Raw genomic sequence first — 22,456 nt, 5'->3', positions numbered from 1 at the left:
GTTCAGAAAATTATGGGAATTTTTAAATTCCGCTATTTTGCAGAGCACGATCGTCAATTTTTATTATGAAAGTACACATGCCCCTGAAATATGATTACATTTTCAGTTGTATTCATTTATTACTTCGTCTTTGGCGGCCGCAAAGGTTAGACGTGTTTTTATGAGGTGGACGCTTTTCTTTTGTTAAAAGAAACGGATGAAAGAACAATCGCAAAGCTAACAATAATCAGCAAATACTGTCACTAAGTGTGTTAAATGTTAAAAAAAAGGCCTATTGTGTGCTGCTATGAGTAAAAAAAAGAGTTTTCGAACATTAAAATGGTTTCCTAGATGGCCATGAAGACGTGAAAGATAACGAACAAAATGAATTAGTTAAAATATACTTAAACTATACTTAACAAATATATTTGTGCATATTGCATCATATATTTTGTTTGTAAAAAACTGTAAAAGTTACGCCTCAGCACATCAACAAGCGATGAAAATATGGAAAAAGTGAAAGAAATAGTTCTGAAAAGCTAAGGTATTGAATATGTAATGGGAACGGTTTTGAAGGTGACAAAATTGATGTAGACGAATGAGTAAATATATTACTTTTTTAGATAAAAAACTCCCGTCATTTTCTGAACACAACTCATACTGCTAATAGAGAAACCAAACCACTCACCTCGAATATTCCTTCAACGTAACGGGACCAACTCTTCCTCCGCTCCTGGACTAGATCCCTGCCGCTCCCTTTTCTTCTTCCTATAGACTTCCCTCGCGGCCCTCGTCCACCAGGCAGCGGGGCGCCAACGCTTCACTCGAGCCCGCACCCGGGCTGGAGACACCCGTCGACGGATTGCCGCTGCACCACGGGGCACCCGCACCACGCCTCCCGACCTTCACAATCGCCGTCACCCTGTCGAGCCTTTCCCAACGCATTCCCCGCGCACGGACACCGTCCTCTCTGCCGCCGCGCTCAAGCGGGGACGTCCCACAAGGAAGCCGTCCGGGACACGTCCCCTTCCCGATCACTCGCTCCACTTGCCAAAGTCCACTCAAGACTGTTCGAGTGCTTGCAGTGTTCGCTATCAGGTCATGAGCATAGTTTTCCGGGTGGTTTGCTTGGTTTTGTAGGTGGGGAGGTGGTGGGGATGGATATGTTTTTAAGTTTTGAGGTGGGTGCGTGTTAGCTTGTGAGTGAGCCTTTGGAGAGTCCTGTGGTGGAAGTGGTTGAGGAATAGCCCAGTTGGGATACCTTATTGGCCTTCCGGGGGGATGAGGAGGGGGCTTGTAAGGGGCGGGGTGGTACGAGAAAGAGTTAGCGGGTGTAGGGGGACAAAGGGGGTGATGTGGCTGACGGTCGAGAAGGGAGTGGGGGGTTGTTGTGGCCCTCCTCTCTGCCTACGCTAAACCGCCCTGGAACTCACACAAATCCGCGCTGCTCGCCTCAAATCCTATTGTTTTCGCGGCGACTGCTGAGGCCTCCCTCCACTTCGCTTTCGACACTCCAATCTGGTGTCCCTCGGCAGGAATAACTCGTCCCGAAAAAAAAGATAATAAATGCCTGGCTTCGTCCGAAATCTCTCCTCTGTATTGTGTATCGACGACTTGGAAGCAGGTCATCTGTTGAGCGCAAGGTGATCACTGCTGTAGGTATAAGCATTCCAAGAGGAACAAATGACAGTGAAATTGGAAATGGGCGTTCTTTCATCTTTGAGAATTTTCATAAGAATAAGATTGAGCAATACATTAGTTGTTCATGAATCTAAAAGGGTCTAGATGTCCTGAAAGTTTACTCGAAAAAAATAGACTTTTTGGAATATTACAGAGACTACGAATTTCTCTGCATAGTTCTGAAAGTTATTTCGGGCTGAATCACGGATGTTATTGCTCGCTTGAAACAAAATAAATTACTAGTCTAAAACCTCTCTTTAATATTTTTGGCGAGGGAAATGGGTTATATGTTCAACGCGAGATGATTCTTTCCTTTAGTACAACAAAAAAATTCCTTCACTGACTGAGTCGTGAAAAAGAGATTCTTCCATCGTAAGTCATTGAAAGGTTTGAACAGAGGTCTCATTATTCTCTTTTTGTTATCATTCCGGTAAGTCCTAAAAAATCATCCAAGTTAGAGTCTTTGACCCAAAAAAGGCTGCGTGGCTATTTGCTTGTTTGCGGAGATCACACGACCTATTGGCATTCGAATTTTGAATTATTTTTTTTTACAAATTATCACTTATCAATTGATGTAAAAATAATGTGGAACGCTTCTATAAAAATTGGATCAAAGTAATTCTGAAATTTTCACGAAAAGAGAGGTATATACAATTTACGCATTGCCGTAGGGCATCTTTTTCCTTCTCAGAGATTCTTACAGCTCGAACTACCTGTGATAAAATGCGTGGATTACAGTTAATTTATTCCGCGTAGCAGTTCTTTTTATTTTCGTTTCCGCTGTGGAATTCCTCTCTCAGTAAAAATAAAGGCTGTGACGATAAAACTCTGAAGACAATAGGTTAGGATTTATTTACCTTCAGCTTCAGCTTCTTGAAGACATTTGAATTTCCTCTCATTAAAAAAATCAATCAACGTAATTAACACTATCAGCTCGGTAACTTTAACTTTTCTTGGAAAAGGTATATGATACAGATCAGCAAAAATATTTTGAAAATATTCATGATGACTGATTTCCTTTATCCACAAAAATTTGAATTAATCTGTGAAATTTGTTTTTTATAAAGTGGATTAAACTATTGGATAACCTAACATTTATATTTAAACGCAATATCGATCGAAATTGGATTGTAAAATATATGTGCTCATGTTTTTGTTGCTTGGCGAATAGTTTTTCATATTGATACGGAATATCTCAATAACGAAACAAGCAGTTTTGATCCCAAGAGAGTAGTAAAAAATTGTATAGTTAAGGCACTGCAGCTATAAAATTATTGTAATTGAATAATACTAAATATCATCGTAGGTTATAGTCATTAACTTCTCCTAACTAATGAAAATCTCACGAGTTAAGAACTACCAAAAAACTTAACCGTTAATATGATAAATAATGGAAATAGTTAAATCTAAATTATGCTGGCCTGATTGCTAAATTACTCAGCAGAATTCAATGCGAAGAAATATAAGATTTAAAAATTTATCAAATGAACATGGTAGTTACATAGCACTAATAAAATAACTTAGAAACTGCTTTAACTTGATAACCTTAAAAAATACCCATATTTGGATAATATTAGATATTTGCTAAAAACGTTTTAGTTAAAAATGCTACCACATTGCAACAGAATTTATTTTCAATATACATGCAGAAGAGTTTAATTACCATCTATTGTAAGGAAATAATCAGAAATGGCATATAAAAACAACTAAATCCTTCTTTTAATACAGTTGTGACGCCATGTAGTGGAAGACGTGTTGTATAATGAACTCTGAAAGTGACAAATATGGCCAGACCACGAAGGAACTCATCCTATCGCGGACCTGAGAAAAAAGGAAAGAATATGCAGGTAACCAGAGGAATCCCGGGATGATTGTTTACTCCGGTCAGAAACTGCGAATTGCGCATTTCTAGTCGGAAGGGAGAAGTGAAGAAGGAATTGAGCCAGCTCCCGAAAAGGCTAGAGGTAAAAGGCGGAGAGCTCAGAAGAAAAGGGAGGCGGAAAAAATATGAGATATAGGGAGGAAAAGAAGTTCTCAAACAAATAGGATTTTGAAAAGTGTCACGCATTAGGACGGCTGTGAAATATCTTTCGAGGCGAAGCAGAGGGAAAGGTTAGACGCGGTGAAGTGAGGGAAAAGGGTGGCGGGGGTGGGTGGTCTTTGGGAATCAGGTATTTGGGGGAGAGGAGGGATTGTTTCCTGGACGTGACCCTGGTTACCTCCACTAAAAAGCAGCAGAAGGATAAGGATATTTGCCGCGGGTGGGCACTGCGGCGTATATTGCTCGGCAGTTCGAGACAGTCTGTGGTAAATATATGCGCAAGAAAGTGGTTGGTTGAATGAGGGTGTGTGGTTGGGGTGAAAGGCTCGGAGCAGAACAGCTTGGTCAGTTTTATTGAGAGAAAGGCATGGGGAACAGTTGCACAAAGCCCACCAAGGATGTGAAATGGTCTCCACCTTGTCAGGAACGGAAAGTTCTTTACACAGTGCTCAATCTTTGAAGCAGAATCGACCTCCGCTGACAAGCGGCAGGGTGAGCTAAAAGATTAGGAAACATGAAATAGATGTGTCCGAGGGACGTGTAGACATCCGTGGGTGGAGACCGACGGAAAGTCTGTCGTCACTATACATGCAGAAACGTAGTTATTGAAGGAGCGAGTTCTCTTGGGGTGAAAGACCCTCTCCGAGGTAGCCGTTTGCAAAAATGGCGACACCCTGGTCAGGAAAGGAAATTTTCGCTCACAGGTCGCGGTCTTTCAAGCGGTATAAGTATACCTGCGCTAAAAAGTGGCAGAGTGTACGGGAGGGTAAGGACACGGATGAGTACCGCGTGGAAATTTCAGGGTAAAGGGTTTGGTGCCGGAAAATTAGGTGGCCAATAGCTTTCAGGGTAACGTATACCTTTCGTCAGTTGTGTGGAAAGGATGGTTATGGGTAAAATAGCTCAAGACCCTCAAAGGTAACTGTTAGCGATAATTGTAATTTCCTGAGCTGTAATTTCTACACAAAATCTTTTCAACAGGATCTACCTTCGCTGAAAAGCGGCAGGGTGTACGGAAGGATAAGGACACTTTATGCGGATGGGCACGGCGTGGGAAGTTGAGGGTAAGGGGTTCGGTGCCGGAAACTCCGGTGGCGGCGATCGGCTGACGGGGATCTTGGATCGAGCCAATGGGACGGCTGGAAGGCTTCCGGTTCGGATGTGGTGTGCTGGCCTCAGAGCTCTCGGCGGCACGTGGGACAAGTGCTTCATGGCGGGGTAAGTGGAGGAGGAGGGGGATACGGGGGGTAAGGGAGCTGGAATGCTGGGCGGGGGCGGTATGGGGCTGGAGGCGGAGAGGCGCGGGATTTGCGACGGTTTCTTGGGGACCGGAGGCGGCACAGGGCTCTTGCCCGGCCTGCTGGGTGTCACGGGCCTCAGCTGCGGGGTGGGGAACCTGGGGTTGATGGCCGGGAAGGTGGGGTTGAAGGGGGGAGGAGTCGGAGGCCTCGGGGGCGGTGTCGGGGGCCTGAAGGCCTGCTCGGCGGAGGAGGACGAGGCCCCCTTCGCGGCGCCTTCGGCTTTCTTGGACTCGGCCCGAGACTTTTTGCCCAATTTGAACTTACCCATTCGACGGCCCCTTTTGACCGGGCGACGGTGCTGTCCCCTCTCGCATTCCAAAACGGCGGCCTCACCTTGAAGGACGGCTCTCTCACTCAAGTGGATTTCCGTATCGATTCGTCGTCGTTCGCTCCTTTCGCCACATAAATACACACGCTCTCTGTCTGTCTGTATGGGCCTGCGTCCACGTGTCGGGCCGCAGGAGGAGAGTGTGAGATTCCCGCCGTTTGGAGACTGGCTTGCACGCCGGTATACGCCGCGAGGGTCGCATATGCGCCCTGCGGGAGACGCGTGGCACTTGGCTGGAAGAGAGCGCAGACTGGTCGTGTGGGTGAGATGGGGGACCGCCCGTCGACGTCCCCCCGCACACGAAGACAGAGGGAGACAGAGAGAAATACTAAAAGGGGAGAGAAGGTTTCAACCAGTCGGCGCAGCGGTGGAAAATGTGGCTGTTTCGAAAGGGCCATATCGTTCAACGGCCGAAGAGCAAATGCCAATCAAAGTTGACCATCCAAATGCATATTTTAGTTAAGAAAGGTAAATGATACATGAAAATGGATTTTCGGTTGACTTAGGCAATCATGAACAAGGATGAGAAGACGTGTTTTCCCCCGCTGAGGGCTCGGCTAAGAATCTTTTTTAGCTTTTTTCTGTTCTACTGTGCACTTATCGGATGAAAGAATTTGGGCCTAGGCCTAGTTGGGATAGCAAATCTTTTCTTCCCCTGTGACGATTGATTAAGTCAATCAAAAAACTGGTTTCTGAGATACTATTTTCAACCTTTAATTGGCATTTGGAATTCCTGTCTTCGGAAGTATTCACTGAAAGCAATTATTTCCTCAACTTAATTATTTCATATCGCTCCACTAATATATCAGGGTCGTCCCATGAAATTGTCTCTAGGCTGATAATAGCTGTGTAGCCCTTATCTTTGTGGTCTATAAATATTTGTTATTGGTTTCTCCGCAAAATTGACATTATTTTAACGACACTACGAAAATGTCGTACAGTACCATTCAAAATGATATATTCTTTTCCGAAAACTCGTAAAAGAACTTTCTGAATACCAATCAATGGAATTTTTGCTTTTATGTCGTCAAACAAATGTAAAATCCGTTTTGCGAATATTGAAAACGATTCCGAAGTATACTAATCAGCATGTACTAATCAAAATTTTTTTGAAAGCGTGTTTTGAATGATTGAATTCATTGAATGAACTGAACAGTTCGTCCATTTTGAGGATATTCGCTCAAAACAAATTTTCATGGCATCTAAGGACACTATTATATACGCAGAATTATCGGGATCTTTTTCAATTAGTATATTCCACGAAGAACATACCATACACCCTAATATTTTGGTGAAAATCAGCCAATGCCCCGCCAATATTTCTTCCACACTCAGGGGTAACTGTACATGGTAGAGGTATGTCTTGGTAGCGTCGATGAGTTACATAATCGAGTGCAGACATTACTCGATGCATGTTTATTGGGATGACGGTAGAAATTTTCGAGTGATATAAATGGAGGATTAAGATCGGGTGTGACAAAACATTTTTTATAAATTTGATGAAACGGAATGAACTCGAAAAATGGTGGATTTTATTTTATTTTTTTAATTACTTGAATTGTTCCTAGCATATAATGGAAATAAATTTACCGATGCACAAATTCAAATAAAACTTATCACTATCTAATGCGTCTCAGATCGTGTTACGTACTCTAAAAATCTCTTTTTTCTGTTTGAAATTTTATTTGCATATTGGATGTGTAGCATATTTTTTTTGAATAGTCGAAACGGGATTATAAATTAGCTCTACGCAATAAAATTGGTCAGAGACATTTATTTAAAAAATATTATTTAATTAGGTGTTCAAATTAAATATTATACCGAGTTTTACCGACAATATAAAACAAATACTTTTTCTAAATTCATTAATTTCCTTCTAATACCGCATTCAAACTCTAATTACTTAATTTGTTGGTTGCTTTATACCATATCATTCTCACAATTCGAAGAGAAAAGTCGCATGTACCGATGCAACGATTAATCGATATCACCTATAGCCGATATGATTTTTGTAATTTGCGAAACTAAGAATCAGCGCTGACTACCCTTCTCAGCTTACTCGAGAGGGGAGCACAAACGAAGCTTTTGGCACTTTCTAGGTTTCAGGCATTAGCAAGAATCAGTGTACACCGGATTTAATGTTGATTTAACTCTCCACCCGTTTAAACAATTAGGATATTCTCTTTTTCATATTTTATTCATTGTTGCATTTGGCTAGGTTATTGTTAACTTTGAAAATAGTATCGACATACGAGGCGTGTTTTTAAAGTAAGTACCGTTTTCACATAAAAAAAACAACAAGTAAATTTTTTTCAAAAATAATTTATTCACTTGAAAGGCCATACTTTACTTTTCTACATAATTCCCATTACTATTGAGGCATTTATCTTATCTTGGGACCAGCTTTTGTATGCCATCGTCAAAGAAGCTTGCCGCCTGATTAGACAACCACTGCTTCACGGTCGTTTTCACTTCGTCATCATCAGAATTGTCTAAAACGATTAATTTCAAAATAGGTGAGATTGGGCTGTCTTATTGTAGATACTAGCTCAAATATCTCGTTTAATTGGACTCAAAGATTGAGTCGGATAGAAAAAGAAAAAACGTTTTCATAGGAACTGCAGAGTGCATCCAAAAAAAGTTTGCGTTGCCAAGGCTCAGTAACTAAGGAGTTGCGACCACATATTTATGGACAAAAAAGCCTAAAATCGTCTCCCCTAGCGCCTCCTGCAGTATTGCATATTCCTACATATACACCCTGTATCGTGCGGTTCTAAGATAATGATTACCGTATCACTTTGTGAAATTATATGCTCTATTGCTCTAGTAGCGTTAGCCTAGCATGTAGCCTCCGAGTCTATACTTGATCCTGGCCTGAACCCCTGGAAATGCTGTGTTTCGCTCGCTTCCCACTCATGTCAGTTTTTGGCTGATCAAGCAGCTTTACCTACATATTTTATGTACTCTACATATTTATCTGTGTCTAAATCACGATCCATTTTCGGCTCTGAACTATTTACTCCGCTAATCTGCCAAATATTTTCCGCTAACCTTATACTCATTTGATTATACTATTTCCCGACGACAATTTTATTTGAGCACTGTATAAGGTATCCGGATTAACTTGCAGAACCACGATTACGGCAATAAAATTCACTGAGTGCCTGCCTCGAATAATCATCATTTTGTCAACAAAAAAAGGACAACTTTTATATTAAAAGGGCCCTTTAACAAGAGTAAGACGCATTTAAAATCGTTACAAGTTCATGAGAGCGAATATCTAGCCGATAAAATATCATTCACCTTGTTAATTTTAAAATTTTTACGGGCTTTAATTGTTTCCTAATGTTCTCGGACATCTCGGACAACTGTTTATTTTTTGTGCGTAGAATTTCACCTCGAAATAACGAATCGGCTTGCATTCCAGTAGGTGCATAGGGAACAGCCAGTTCGCCAGTTTGATCGTTTTGTTGCTAAGCACTATGAATATCCGATAGAAAACGTCCGTCCCGTTTGGAAAGTCTTAAATTATTGCGTTGGTGGCCCCAATGATTATTATATGGCGTTAATTAAATAAGAATGAGTATTTTCGTAGGTTTTCTGAGTTTATTGCTATGAGCCATCAAACGGGACGTCATTGAATTTCTTGAGATAAATTCAAATACAGAATAATTCCTAACGCTCCTTACTTTGGGTGAACTCTTCTCTTTGTTACGTACCGATATAAACCTTCAACTTTTCAACCACTCAGCATCTTTTAAAATGTAGGTATAAAAATTTGACCATCGGAAGAAAAATAATGAAAATTTTACCATAATGAAAAAAACGAAGGCGGAGGATTACGTAAGCGTGACACCCTAATATGGTTCAAAAAGCACAAGGCACAATTCTATCTGATACAGAGGGGAAATCCCAAATGTCGAGGAGAAAAATAGAAAGAAAGGGTCTAATTTGGATGAAGCGGTAAAAGTCATGAAGAATGTGGTAAGAGATTAAGTAACGAAACAGTTTAGAGAATACTGAGAGGTAAATATTTCGCCATCCGTATGGGAACTCAATCAAGTGAACTCTTTCAAGCACCGTAGAAAACAATAATCTCAAATCAGCAGTTGCAGAGCGTGCATAAAGGTCGCTATACACGGTGAATGATCATGCTTAATGATCACGTGATCATTCACAGCATCATGCGAGCAAAATAAACCTGTTCTAATTTTCACTGACTGATCATGCGCATGATGGTTCATTCGCGAATTTTTCCGTCATATACGGTGATTGATCATGCGCATGTTCATGCTGAATGATCATGCGAATGAAATCATTCGCCGTGTATAGCGGCCTTAACCATTTATAACCCAATGTTGCTTCTGAGCAAAACCAAAAATGTTTAAATTTTCTGCTCTATTTAGAAAATACCTAAACTGTGCATTATTTTGTGGTGCAAATTGTAATGACGATATATTTGGCTACCACGATAATAATGATTAGGTGCAAAATTTTCAAGTTTTCGAAATGAAAAATCATGAAATTTGATTCCTCCTAGAATCAGCTCTGGGTTACAAAGGGTTAAGAGATCAGTTGTAGGAATTAACAAGAAAAATAGGTATATTTTAAATACAAATATTCTGTGACTTTTCCCGCGCCTTTGCTTCGAGGATGTGCTCTTTAAAGTAATTAGCCGGCAATGCCTGCCCATGACCATTTGTGGCTCGTACCGGAAGTGTTTAAAGCAATGGTTTCCTCGTTCCCTCTCCTTCAACCACTTATTTTAACTCTTGCCCACTCACATCGGGTACAAGATCCTACGGGTGAGGCAGGGTTTGGACTTTGGAGGTCGTCTGGGAAACGCAAAATAGCTTGAAAGGGGAGGGTTTACCTCCGTTGGGGGGGAAACGGTATGGGATTATTGAAGGGGAGAGGAGTGGGTAGGTTAGAGGAGGTTAGGGGGGAGGGGAGGATATTTTTGTGGGGTGGGGACTGGTGGATCCCCCAAGGAAAGGCCCCCGTTATGAAGGGGAAAAAACTAGAGGTCGGTATTACGTAATTTGCCTTATTTTTGTTCGCCAAGGGAAAGGTCACGTCAAGGTCCAACTCGCCTTAATGGAAATTGGTATGGGTTAAGTTCGCTTTACTGCAAAGCATGTGGACTACCCCCTGTCGAGTTGGATCGATACTTATGTCTGCATTTTAGGAGCAAACTTTTTATGGAAATATTTCGCTTGCAAAAGGCATTTTAGTTAATGAATGAAAACGCACCCATCACTGTGCCCGCTAATATGCTGATTAAGACGATTTATATTGGAAAGGTAAAACCTCGTTTATGGCAGGAATAATTAGTAGAGCTACTAATTGGTTTAAAGGAGAATGCCTAAGCACGGATGTTACATTAGAGGATTCTCAACTCTGCCACTGGAACTGTTGTTCTCCGCGCGCATAAAAATCATATTTCGAAATCGCCACTCGCGGCGCTACCTGTTATCTATATCCACTTTGCACGTAAAAATACACGGCAGTAATTTTTAGCTGAACAAATAAATGATATTAATCACACATTTAACTCATGCGAGACGATTTTCAACTAAAAGAAACCACTTCCACTACGGTTAATGGCGAAGGGCACTCTGGACAAAATACCACTGCCAAGTGGCGCCGCTGAATTTAATACGCGAAACGGTAAAAGATGTAACGCTTAACCGCCATGTTCCTGGGCCTCGTTTAAGCCGTATCCCAACTCGTTAGCCATTAGGCAACATGTATTTAGGCAGTCAGATTCTAAGCAGCCAACCACAAGGGAGCATGAATTGGGACATCCTTACGTAGGTGCCATCTTCTGAGCACTAGGCCATGGGAAAACATGAGAAATTCAGAATTATTTGAACAAATGATGAACAATACCCACATTGTTAACATGTGGAAATGATTTTGAGTTTTAGATGTCGGAGAAGAGCATTTTATCATAATTTTAGTATCTTACACAACCGTTTTGTTTTAGTAACAGTCAAGTAGGGGTATACTTTAAAATTCGTAGATTTAGTTCAACATTGTTTCTTTAATGGGTAAGTTGTTTCAAAAGTTTAGCGTATATTCCTTTTCTTTGGTTCATAATATCTCAATCGTTCTCTCAACCAAGTAGGTACTTTTTAAATTTTCTTACATTTTAGCAATTTAATTTCTAGTTTTGTATTTTTAAGGTCGGGTTTATTTGATCTATTCAAACGGTCAGCGTCTGGCTTCGGAATTACTTTCTAAATCGTTTCATAATTTTCCATTTAGTTTTTCAGCCAATTTATATCAGCATATTATATTTTACGTACATTAATCGGGTTTCGGCACTTTAAAGATCCATTCTTATTGTCACTGTAGATTCTAATTTTTCTTACTTTTTCTAATTCCAATTTCGGCCTCTGCTCAATAACGCCGCCATCTCTTTTCTAGTTTTAAATAATATCTCCGTAATTCCTACACTTCTTTTCGCGCTATTTCATTATTATAAGCAAAACAAAAATAACCAAGTATTCGAATAAGTCTCGAAATATCATCACTGCTAACAAAAAAAAAATACTTCCCCTTGTTGACAGCCATGTTGCCCTTCCTCTTATTTCCTCCTGAAAACGCTTTCCACGCTTTGAATCATGGGAGAAGTGGGGAGAAGGATGCACTCGTTGATGCCTAAATCTGGCATTCGAGTTAGCTGCCCAAATTACCTTCCTTATGCTGGCTAAAGAGTTGGACATCCTTCCAAGATGGCGTTATGCCCAAATCCTGGAATTGGCATGGCCAAATGGTCAATTAGGACACGGCTTTAATGGAGTCCCCTTGGTCCAAAGAGAGGAAAACCAAATGTCTGTTAAATTTGGAAGGAAAATATCTTCTAAACCGACAACAATCAACGGCTGATAAGATTCGGAGATATTTTACTTCCAACTCTATTTAAATTTGGATTTTTTATCTTCAGACATGCACTCTTGAGGCAATTAGTAACTCAGATTAATGAGTTTAACAGGGGCGGAGTCAGGATTTCTTTCTGGGTGGCACAAGCAAGGCCATATCCAGGATTTTGTCCCGGGGGGCACAAGGATACCTCGTAATACAAAACGAGCGCAATGATAATGGGATCGTATTAAAAATCTTGCACATTTCTTAAGGGTTTGGGGGGGCACGTGCCCCAGTGCTTCCCCCCACCCCCTATATCCGCCTATGGAGTCTAACGATGATAATCCAGCCAAACACGCTTAGTGGGTACAGAGACTTGAATTAAAAGGCACAAACCCTTACAGCAGACCTACAATGTTTGATTATTTGCAAGCAACGTACCACCGACTCCGAGTTCATTCGTTTCAAATTCAATCGCTCTTACAAGGGAAGTGTTACAAAGCCTGGTCTCAGATTTCAATCAAACTTTGTAAAGTTGCAGTCAATCGAGAGCTGTTTACAAATCACAGCCAATATGCGGTTATATAACCAATAGTTTAAGCAAGAAACGCAGTTAAACATATACAGGTCTTTTATATTCCCTTAGAAATTAGCCCTTAATAAGTAGGAGCGGTAGCCTGGTGGTTATGATATTCTACTCCCATCTGTAGGCCTGAGGTTCCGTTCTTGGAGGCGGCACTTTTTTTCATAATTTTTCTACCTTTCATTTCACAAAAGCCTGCTCTTCATCATTATTTCCATGATTTTCAATGAAAATTTTATTTTTTGCGTGGAAATCTTTTTCCGTAATGCGGCAGCGTCAGCTGTTGTAAACACTGCAAAGTTAAATTGAAATCTGAGACCCACATTTGAGACATTTTTGACCCCTTGTTAGCGGCCGTGCGGTCTGATCGGCTTGAAGGCGGTGCCGGCGATGGCTTCAGCGGAGGAAAAAGGGAAGTGCCCAGTGATGGGAAAAGGGATGTGATTTCCATCCCTGAAGCATATGCGTAAAATGATTGCGTAAAACGGTTATTCTTGTCTTTCTTGTCCTTATCTTGCCGAGAGATTTGTCTGGAAGAAAAATATGCATACGATTTCAACCCGAAATCACCTCCTTGATATCCATATTCCCCGGGAAATTAAATAAAATGTCATTAAATCTTCCACGGTAGCTTGAATATGGAACTCCTCACCATCCCACATTAGGAAATTAAGAAAAAGGTTATAAAAGTGTTTACTTTGTTTTAGTAGCAAAATGTTTCATTCCATGCCATGATGAATGCTTTAAATAAACTAAAAAGTTGGTGAAATTGCATTTTTATTTTGGAATTTCCACCGGTATAAAATTTATTGCAACTTAGGTATCAAATTTACTACATCAAATTTCGATTTGGATCTGACGTTCCCGCGGCGTTTTTCCACATTAGTAACGGCTTTCGGGAGTTTCTCCGTGTACTGTTGTCTGAAGACGAGGTTCCCTTGCTGTAGGAAAAGAGGGGACCATCTGCCTAAGTCGAAATACAAGATCTATCGTTTACTACACGTGGGAATTTACAAACTCCAATTCTCCCGTGGAAAATCTTAGAAAGGGCCGACCGAGCGGTCAATTAAAACCAGGATAAGCGAACATGAACTCGCCAGGTAAAAGAAGTAGTTCCGCCTTTCCGCTTTGTCGGAACACCCGTGCTAAGGTCATCCGCAAAGTAAACCACTACTACCCTTGGGTCATCCGAGAGGCAACAGAAATAACAAACAGCCAGAAAACTACAGCATAGAAAACGGCTACACGTTCGTTAAAACTTGGAAAAGTATCTTCAGAATCTAGGGCCAATCAGAGCCCACCTGGGATTTAACCGACCAATCAGAGTCAACCTTTGACAGTGGGAACGAAACCCTTAGGACGGGCTCGCTGGATACACTCCTGGAGCAGGGACTATAAGCGATCAGCTTTTCTCCTCTGCCACCAGAAGGGGAAGGACGGGAAGGAACAGGAAAGGAGGCGCCGCCGCGATGGGAGCCCGACGACGCACAGTGGGCTGAAATCGAAAAAAGCTGGACAAAAGTCCAAAATGACGTTTTTTGAGATAGAGACTTCAAGCTTGGCGTAAATACTTATAAATGATTACCAACTATAGATGTATGTGCCATTTTACATCAATACGATCCGTTACTGAGATACAGTGGCCCAAACATGACCAACTTTTTAAAAACACGCGCGGTCTCGTTTTTCTTCAGAAACCTTTGAGTTTAAGCAGGTGGTGTTGCGTTGGCATGATTTTTATGGAATAAAAAACGCAATATTCCTTTGACTTGATGCTTTGCCTATACTTTCCATGAATTTTGAAGATTTTGGTTCCCGTTTGACTGGTTTTACAACGCAAAATGGCGGACCCGCTTTTCACGTGAAATTTGACATAAAGAAGACATCTTAGTGAATAACTCCGCAGTTCTCTGGCAGTAGTCCGAGAAATCTGTATAATTTAGAGTTATTCCACTTGATATTGCTCTCAGAATGATGGAAAAATGTTTGATTAGGTCAACATTGATGCCTGTACTTATGAAAAATTAATTTTCTTCCGATGGTACATTACACTTTCCTGTGAAAACATATAATTTAGATGAAGTATTTAACCATTTCATTTGCAAACATGCGTGAATGTTACACTTGCTTTACAGTACATGGGTTACAAACGCTATTGCAGTCTACATTTACTCAATTGCCCGTTAAATCAGCGGCCAAGTCTGGGGAATCGAAGAGACGTCTTGCGGTATTACCGTCATTCAAGTTCCCTGATACAGGCCTTGGAACATCAACAATAAACCCCATCCTTCCTCTAAAAGCATTCTGAAATCTAAATTTTCTCTCTATAAGGAGTGTTTTCAGGTATCCTCGGGCCTGTAAAGAATGTTAGCCGTAATTAGTAGGCATTTTCACCATTGAACTCGATTCCAGCTTTGTTGTATTCTTCCTTACCTACATTTTTTTAAATTCTATCCAGTACGATATGTGTAGCACACATTCAAAAAATCGGATGTAGCAATGTGAGGTTGATAATCCAAAACAATATTTGGTCACACCTACAAGTCGATTCTATATTGCCCTCAAATCATTCATCTCCATAGTTGTTGATCCGAATATGTAGCACTAAAATCTTTTATTGCTCCAGTAATATTGTCTCCACATTTTTTCGTAATTAGACCAGAATCTCAACTTAAGTAATTCACGGAGACCATCTAGAGCAGCCTCGTAGCTCTCAACATTTAATCTCAGCTACAAAAAATCCAACTAGTGTATTTTTTATCTTGATGCAATTCCCTTCGTTTCTAATAATTCATTATGAAACTCAAAACGAGTTTCATAATGGTTTGAATACATTTGTACGTCAAAAAGCACTCGAAACCCTGCGAGGTGAATCGAAAATTATAAATATATGTTAGAGAACACGTATCATAATTGCCATGGTTACTGAGAGGCAAAAATAGTCAAAATTCATAAGTAATTAAAAGATTTCATTGAAATTGTACTGAAACAAACGCATCTTTGAAATGAAAAGAATAAAAAAACTCACCTTACGAAATTCAAGCTGGTAAATCAATGCGCCGTCAAAACGAACTTGACAATCACACTACTGAACGACACGAAACTAGGAGAACTAGAACGGCACTTCTTCACCGATTTCAAAATAATACTGCAAGTTGAAACGTATTTTTGTAGAGAAAAGGGAAAAACCCTTGAAGCAGAATCTGTTAAATACCTTCAAAGGCTGTACGTCGTCATAAAACGCCTTTTTCCACGCGACCCACCTCGGCGAGGGTGGAAATGGAAAATGTTAACGGTAGTTGCAATTCGCGAAAACTTGACTCGCGATCGAAAAATCGCTCTCATTTCCTTCGTCGCAGACTTTTTTTCAAGATTTCTGCTTAGCATTCTTAAGAAATCTCTCCTTTACACCGTGATGTGAGTTTCCTGAGATATATATTTCGTAAACGAAAGATAATGTCTACTTTATGTCAAATTTCACGTGAAAAGCGGGTCCGCCATTTTGCGTTGTAAAACCAGTCAAACGGGAACCAAAATCTTCAAAATTCATGGAAAGTATAGGCAAAGCATCAAGTCAAAGGAATATTGCGTTTTTTATTCCATAAAAATCATGCCAACGCAACACCACCTGCTTAAACTCAAAGGTTTCTGAAGAAAAACGAGACCGCGCGTGTTTTTAAAAAGTTGGTCATGTTTGGGCCACTGTATCTCAGTAACGGATCGTATTGATGTAAAATGGCACATACATCTATAGTTGGTAATCATTTATAAGTATTTACGCCAAGTTTGAAGTCTCTATCTCAAAAAACGTCATTTTGGACTTTTGTCCAGCTTTTTTCGATTTCAACCCACTGTGCGACGCCTCCAGGGGAAGGACGGGGAAGAAAGGGAGGGGACGAGGAATCCTGCACCGTCACAAGGCGGGCAGGTCCTACCATCAGCGAAACCAAGCATACGCAATTAATATGCTACCAATTTTAGTAGATTTTCCTATGAGGAAGAAAAATCTATCAATCAAATCGGTAGATTGTCAACCTTTGACACACAATATCCTCTACAAGGTGGAAAATTAGATGCATCGATATTTCTAACCTGAAGACGTCAGCAGGATGGCTGGAGAAACAGTCGCCGTCTTTGGACAAATTCACGTGGAGACACGCCCGAAAGCCGTTATTAATGATACTACGTCATATTCAAGGTGAAGGCCTTTGAAGACCAATGGCCATGTGGATGATATAGTAACATTTTAACCTATGTCGTAAAATTCTATAATCGTGGAAAATTGCAAATAATTATTTCAATATGGAAAAATTCCTTTATATCATGCTTGAAGCTACGGATTTTAAGCTCTTCCATTTATTCAATACCCACAATCCAAGGTAATAATTTGATATTAATTACAAGAGTCAAGATGAAAACTCATTTTATGATACTTAAAATAAAATATTTACTAATTTTAAGTAACTTTTTCCTGAGGCCTTTCTTTTTTTCTTCTCCGCTGAAAATGTTTGTATGTTCACCAATAATGCTCGTATTGTTTATTTCCCTTATTGTTTCTTCGACAGAACTTACTTCTGTGTTAACTTATGACTGTATTTTTTTTAATTCTTAACTTTTTGATCATTTTAATTTAGAATGTTATATTTATAATTCCTCAAGGTTATAAAGGGAATCAAATTGTATTTTAAGAGTTCTGGAAAAGGCGTTTCGCGCATGGTTTAACGTGCGTAAGGATCGTACTTGCTTGCTTGTATCTATCCTCTATTTCGTTGCCATATCGAACCCCTTGAGGTAATGAGCTTAGGGAGAGCGATACATGAGCTCTTGGTATTCAGTCTCTGGCATATCTTTTTCGCTCACAAAAAAAGGCGGAAGTTGGGGTAAGTCATGTGATTATGGGAGGGGCAGTGCTTGGGAACGAATATATTGGACTAGAGAGGTATAGGGAGACTATAAGTTAGTTGAATTATGAGAATGGACGATGTGTTTCTTTTCTCGAGGGAAGTTTCAGCTGTACTTGAAAGATTCATAAGATGCAAAATTTTATGTATTTAAAAAAGTATGCAAAAGTTTCATCTACATCTACATACTACCCCACTAGCCGTCTCAATAGGCGAATGGCGAGGGGTGTTAGGACTCTAGCCGTTATTGAATAGAAAGAAAAGGCTCAAACGAGGTTTGGCCAAGCATTTATTAAAAGTCTTAAACGAAAAGTATTGTTTTGGATAAGAGGAAACTAAATGAGGCGCGGAAGGTTGGAGGTTGGTTTGTGTTGGAAGTTCCAGTCTGTGGCATTTTTAAGCATTTTTTTAATATGAGTCGCTTTGGCGGGGGTTAGGTGTTGGTGTGATGGTATAGCACCGGGACCGTTCTTGCACGAGGGCGTGGAGTGAGGGTAGTTTTAAGGGGAAAAGGGTGGGGTTGGTTCGGCGTGAAGACGAGCGGGGTGTGAAGCCATAGAAGGATCTTTGGGCGTCGTTGTCGACATCGGAGTTTTCGGTTGCGCTGCTCGCAACAAAGCTTCCCAGGAGTGCCAACCGTAAATCTCAAGAACTATCCCACGCGGCACGTAATATTTCCAAGATGTTCGTACTTTCGCGATCTTATGGTGAATGGAGATAATTGGTATTTTTCCCGAAATATTTAAACTGTCAACCGGTATTTGATGCATTTCTCATCATATTCATCTGCCCATGCATATACACACTGTGTGGCAATCCCAAGATTGATATATATACTGCAGACCCCCATTTCTCCCTATCTCTCGGATGCTAGATCTTTACATCCTGAGGCTCTTCTTCCCCATATCCCTCTTGATATGTTCTGCATCTACATCTACATAATATCCTAAGAGCCACATCTAGGGCGTTTGGCAGGGGGTGATCAGTCATCAGCATGCAGCAGGCAATTGGACTCCCACATGGACACCACACGGTCCAAAAACCGTTATACATACTAAAAAATTATACTACCACATGTTGTTTGAAATAATAATAAAATTCAGAAACATGAATTAAGGTATACATAAGTTAGTAGGCTACACTACGACCCATCTAATCTATTTGTGAGTTATAACGCTGCCTTTATAATCTCTTATCGATCGTGGAGAAAAAGTCATTCTGAATCTCTCTGTTCTACAGTCTATCTCTCTTATATTATTATATGATCTGATCTTCCGTAGTATGTTGGCGTCCGTAAGATATGACTAAGTTCGTTTCAAAAGACACTGCTCTTGAACTTATCTAAAAGATTTAGTCTAATTTTCAACCTACGATCTGACAGAGATTCACATCCTAGTGTTTCTTAAAGGTCAGTTATACTAACAATACTGTCGTAACGACTTTTCACGTACCTGACAGCTCTTCTTTGCACGCGTTCTAACTGTGTTATTAAGTCTTTTTTATGAGGGTTCCAAACACTGCCAGCGTATTCTATATGAGGCTTAACGAGGGAGAAGTAGATAATTTCTCTCACTTTGTCGTCGCACTTTCCCAATATTCTTTCAACAAAACCCATTTTACGATTAGTTGACCTGTTATTTCCCGAATATGTTTATTCCACGATCGATAATAATTGAGTCTAACTCCTAGATATATCATAGTTTCAAACTATCTTTAATTTGGTGCCCTGAATTATATACCTATGTTGTGGGGAGTTATTTTTTCCAGAATTTCATTACTACGCATTTTTTTCAAATTTAATTCTAACTGCCATTTGTCTCACCAGCTTGAATAGCAGCAAGGTCGTTGGTTAGTTCATCCCTATCTTTACTATAACGGATTTGCCCGTAAACTACAGCATCGTGTTCAAATAATCGTAGCTTACTGTGCACTATTTCACCAATGTCGTTTACATAAAGAAGGAATAGTAGTGGGCCTATGACACTACCCCGAGGGACTCCAGAAGTGACTCTAACCTCGTTGGAGACTGCACCGTCTAATACTACTGTTTGCACGCGGTCGCTCAAAAGATCTCTCATCCAGGAAATGACGTCTTCATCTAGGCCGTAAGGTTCTTGGCGCCTGTCCCTTGGTTTACAATTCTTGGGATATATCCATCAATTTTACTGCCATTATGCATCCCACGTAACTGCTATTTCTCATGGAGTGGTCAGTCCGCACCGTTGTGATTCATAGTGTCCTTTCTTCTCTTTTTCCTCTGCATACTTCGTTTCTCACCCCAGCCATCCATTTTTTGTCCAGCGTCTTCCTCGTGGACCACAGTTGAAAGGAATACAATCTTTTTGATCACTTTTTTCGCTAATCAAAGCATCTACACCTGTGTACCTCATTAATGGATAAATTAATTTGTGGAAAATGCCATTATTTTTCTGTAAAGAGTCTTTACTTAACCATATTTAGCCCCTAACACCTTAAAATTCTAGTCATATCATATCGTATTTAACTGACGTTTTGTCGGTCTTAATGACTATCTTCTTTCGTCCTCCAGACGTCGAACCAGGCACATAAGTCATATACGCCTAATGTAAGCAATAGATATAATTGAAAGCATATCTATTCACCTCAGTTTCTTGGAAGTTTATGTCATTCGTAATTAACGTTACTCAGTTCCAGGCCTCGCTAATTTACCGTAAGTGCGTCTAATACAAAGAGAATATCTCTGAATCTCCGTTCTAGTTCGGTCATTCATGCCCATCTTTTCCGTTTCTTTAGCCTTTTTCTTGATGTTCGAGTAATCGGCGGTGAAGAATCAAGGTTCTCAACGCATTCACAGGAATAGACATGTAAAGTTACTGACGTCAGTGGCCACTCGCGTGCAATGATCACGATGCACATATCTTCCCACTTTGTTAAGCGGTTAAATTGGAAGCAAAGCATACGATTTGACAACATCGCCACCTTTTAAGAGGATGGCTAAATCCGTACTTTTTTCAGTAAAAAATGTACATCCCAGCCATATCCCTGATTTGTGAATTGCTTCTGCTTTCCCAGTTTTGAAGAGTTCAAGTAAGTAAGACATGCTATCATTCATAGGTACCTTTCCCCTGGAGATTCGAGTGGATGACACTTCGGTTGAATTTCCCGAGAGAGCATATCTCCAATGGCTTCCGCTAGTTGGTGCGTATCTGTATGATCTATGTTGCAGTGACTTATCATGCCCTTCTGCTCTCTATTTCGTCGGCTTTTCCAAATCGCTCATCCACATATAGGATCGATTAATCTCATACAAATCAAGAGAATGCTTATTAATTCTCTTTAAGGAGGTCTCCATTCATCTGTTCGTAGTGGAGCAATTTTAAGATTGCTTTATTAAGAAAGCTGTTAGCAGGTCTCTCTTTCGGTGGAATACTGTCTTTGCTTGAGCTATTCTGCTGATAACTTCTTTCTTTCTTGCTTCTTCCGTAGCTAGTTATCCTGCTTCCCATATTACAAAATTCAACAACCTCTTCCAGTTATTTTTTCACTGTTTTCATTCACATTCTAGTATTGAGTCTCTATTCTGTTCAATACTAATATATTTATTTTATTTTACTTATATTCAGCTGCTTTCTACTCATTGCCCTACCAGTATCCACCATTAGCAACATTAACCAGAGCCTTCATTTATCCTTTCCTCCACTCTTCCATGTAAGATATTTTGCCTGCCTGAGACTCATCTTCCCCGTATCCTTCTTCATCTGTCCTACCCACATGTCTCTTAGTTCTTTTTAATTGTTGTTCCTCATTACGTGGCCAATGCAACATACTCTTCTTTGACGTTAATAGATCCGTAGTTTCCTTTCTCATGCTCATCACTGTTCAACAATCATCAGATTGGTTCTCTCCACTCAATTCTCCTATCAGCTAATCTTTTCACACCTTCGTATTTCTTTTCTTTCACATACTTCTCTACCTGTTTCATACCCCGTTCACATTACGACTGTCCGAGCGATCGCCCTAACGATAGTTGGCCAAACTAGCTGTGGGAATGCATGTCCTGGCAATAGTTCATGTAGTTCCGAACGTTGCCACTTTACGATGGTTAGGCGCTACGAGACCGGAAGAGGAAGCAACAAGAGAAAGACGAAAAGCTCGTGAAGCTCTCTTCACTCTATTTTTTTTCTTGGATTTGTCCAAGCAAGGAAGAATATGGGCGGAATAAAAATTATTTTGTAAATACACGTTGAACACAGTAATATTTTGTCCCTGCATACCCCAACAGCTTTGCTAACCGTCAATTTCTCGTTCACTTTAGATGTCAGCACTGGAGGGCAGCACAGGTTTTAACCATCGCCGTGTGAATGCACGATAGTTCCAACGATTGCTGGAACAATCATAATCTGAACGAGGGAATATTTTGTTCGAGGTCTTTCTTTTCCGTTCTTGGCTTCCACTTGTCTCTCGACGATTTTCTTCATCAGACCATCATGTCTGAAGATGTGGCCTTTAATGTTGTACCGTCTTCTTGTTAAGGTTTTCACGAGGCTCTTCTTCTCTCCAATTCTTCTTAGAATTTCTTCATTGCTTACTCGATCGATCAATTTGATCCTCATCATTCAGCTGTGCCACTTCCTCCCGAGACTCTCCTCCCTTGATTTTTCCGCTGCAGTCATTTACCATGTTTCATTTCCATATGGGAGCAATGCAAGCTCTGATAAATTGTTTCCTTACTTCGAATGTTTTCTTACTTGTGTTTAAATATCCCAATTTACGTAGATCTTTCTTTTGGCAGAA

The 22,456-nt window shown here is 40.4% G+C and overlaps 2 protein-coding genes across 2 annotated transcripts in view; both read right to left on the bottom strand.

The window, feature by feature from the left end:
- LOC124162870 (transient receptor potential protein-like) overlaps positions 1 to 1,220 on the bottom strand; it is a 44,959-nt gene extending 43,739 nt beyond the window's left edge. Inside the window, exon 1 of the mRNA XM_046539560.1 lies at positions 668 to 1,220. The gene's annotated coding sequence lies outside the window, so the exon portion shown is untranslated. The remainder of the gene's footprint in view (positions 1 to 667) is intronic.
- LOC124162556 (vegetative cell wall protein gp1-like) lies at positions 748 to 22,342 on the bottom strand. Its single transcript, XM_046539133.1, has 3 exons — positions 22,252 to 22,342; positions 4,715 to 5,562; positions 748 to 1,200 (listed from the first exon to the last, which is right to left on the bottom strand). The coding sequence occupies exons 1-3, from the start codon at positions 22,340 to 22,342 to the stop codon at positions 748 to 750; spliced, it is 1,392 nt and encodes a 463-aa protein (XP_046395089.1).
- Positions 22,343 to 22,456: the final 114 nt, after the last annotated feature.

This window comes from Ischnura elegans, chromosome 7 (assembly GCF_921293095.1).
Source record: "Ischnura elegans chromosome 7, ioIscEleg1.1, whole genome shotgun sequence".
NCBI classification, from domain to species: Eukaryota; Metazoa; Arthropoda; class Insecta; order Odonata; family Coenagrionidae; genus Ischnura; species Ischnura elegans.
The sequence above is the reverse complement of the archived record's forward strand: the minus strand, read 5'-3'. Positions and strand labels throughout refer to the sequence as shown.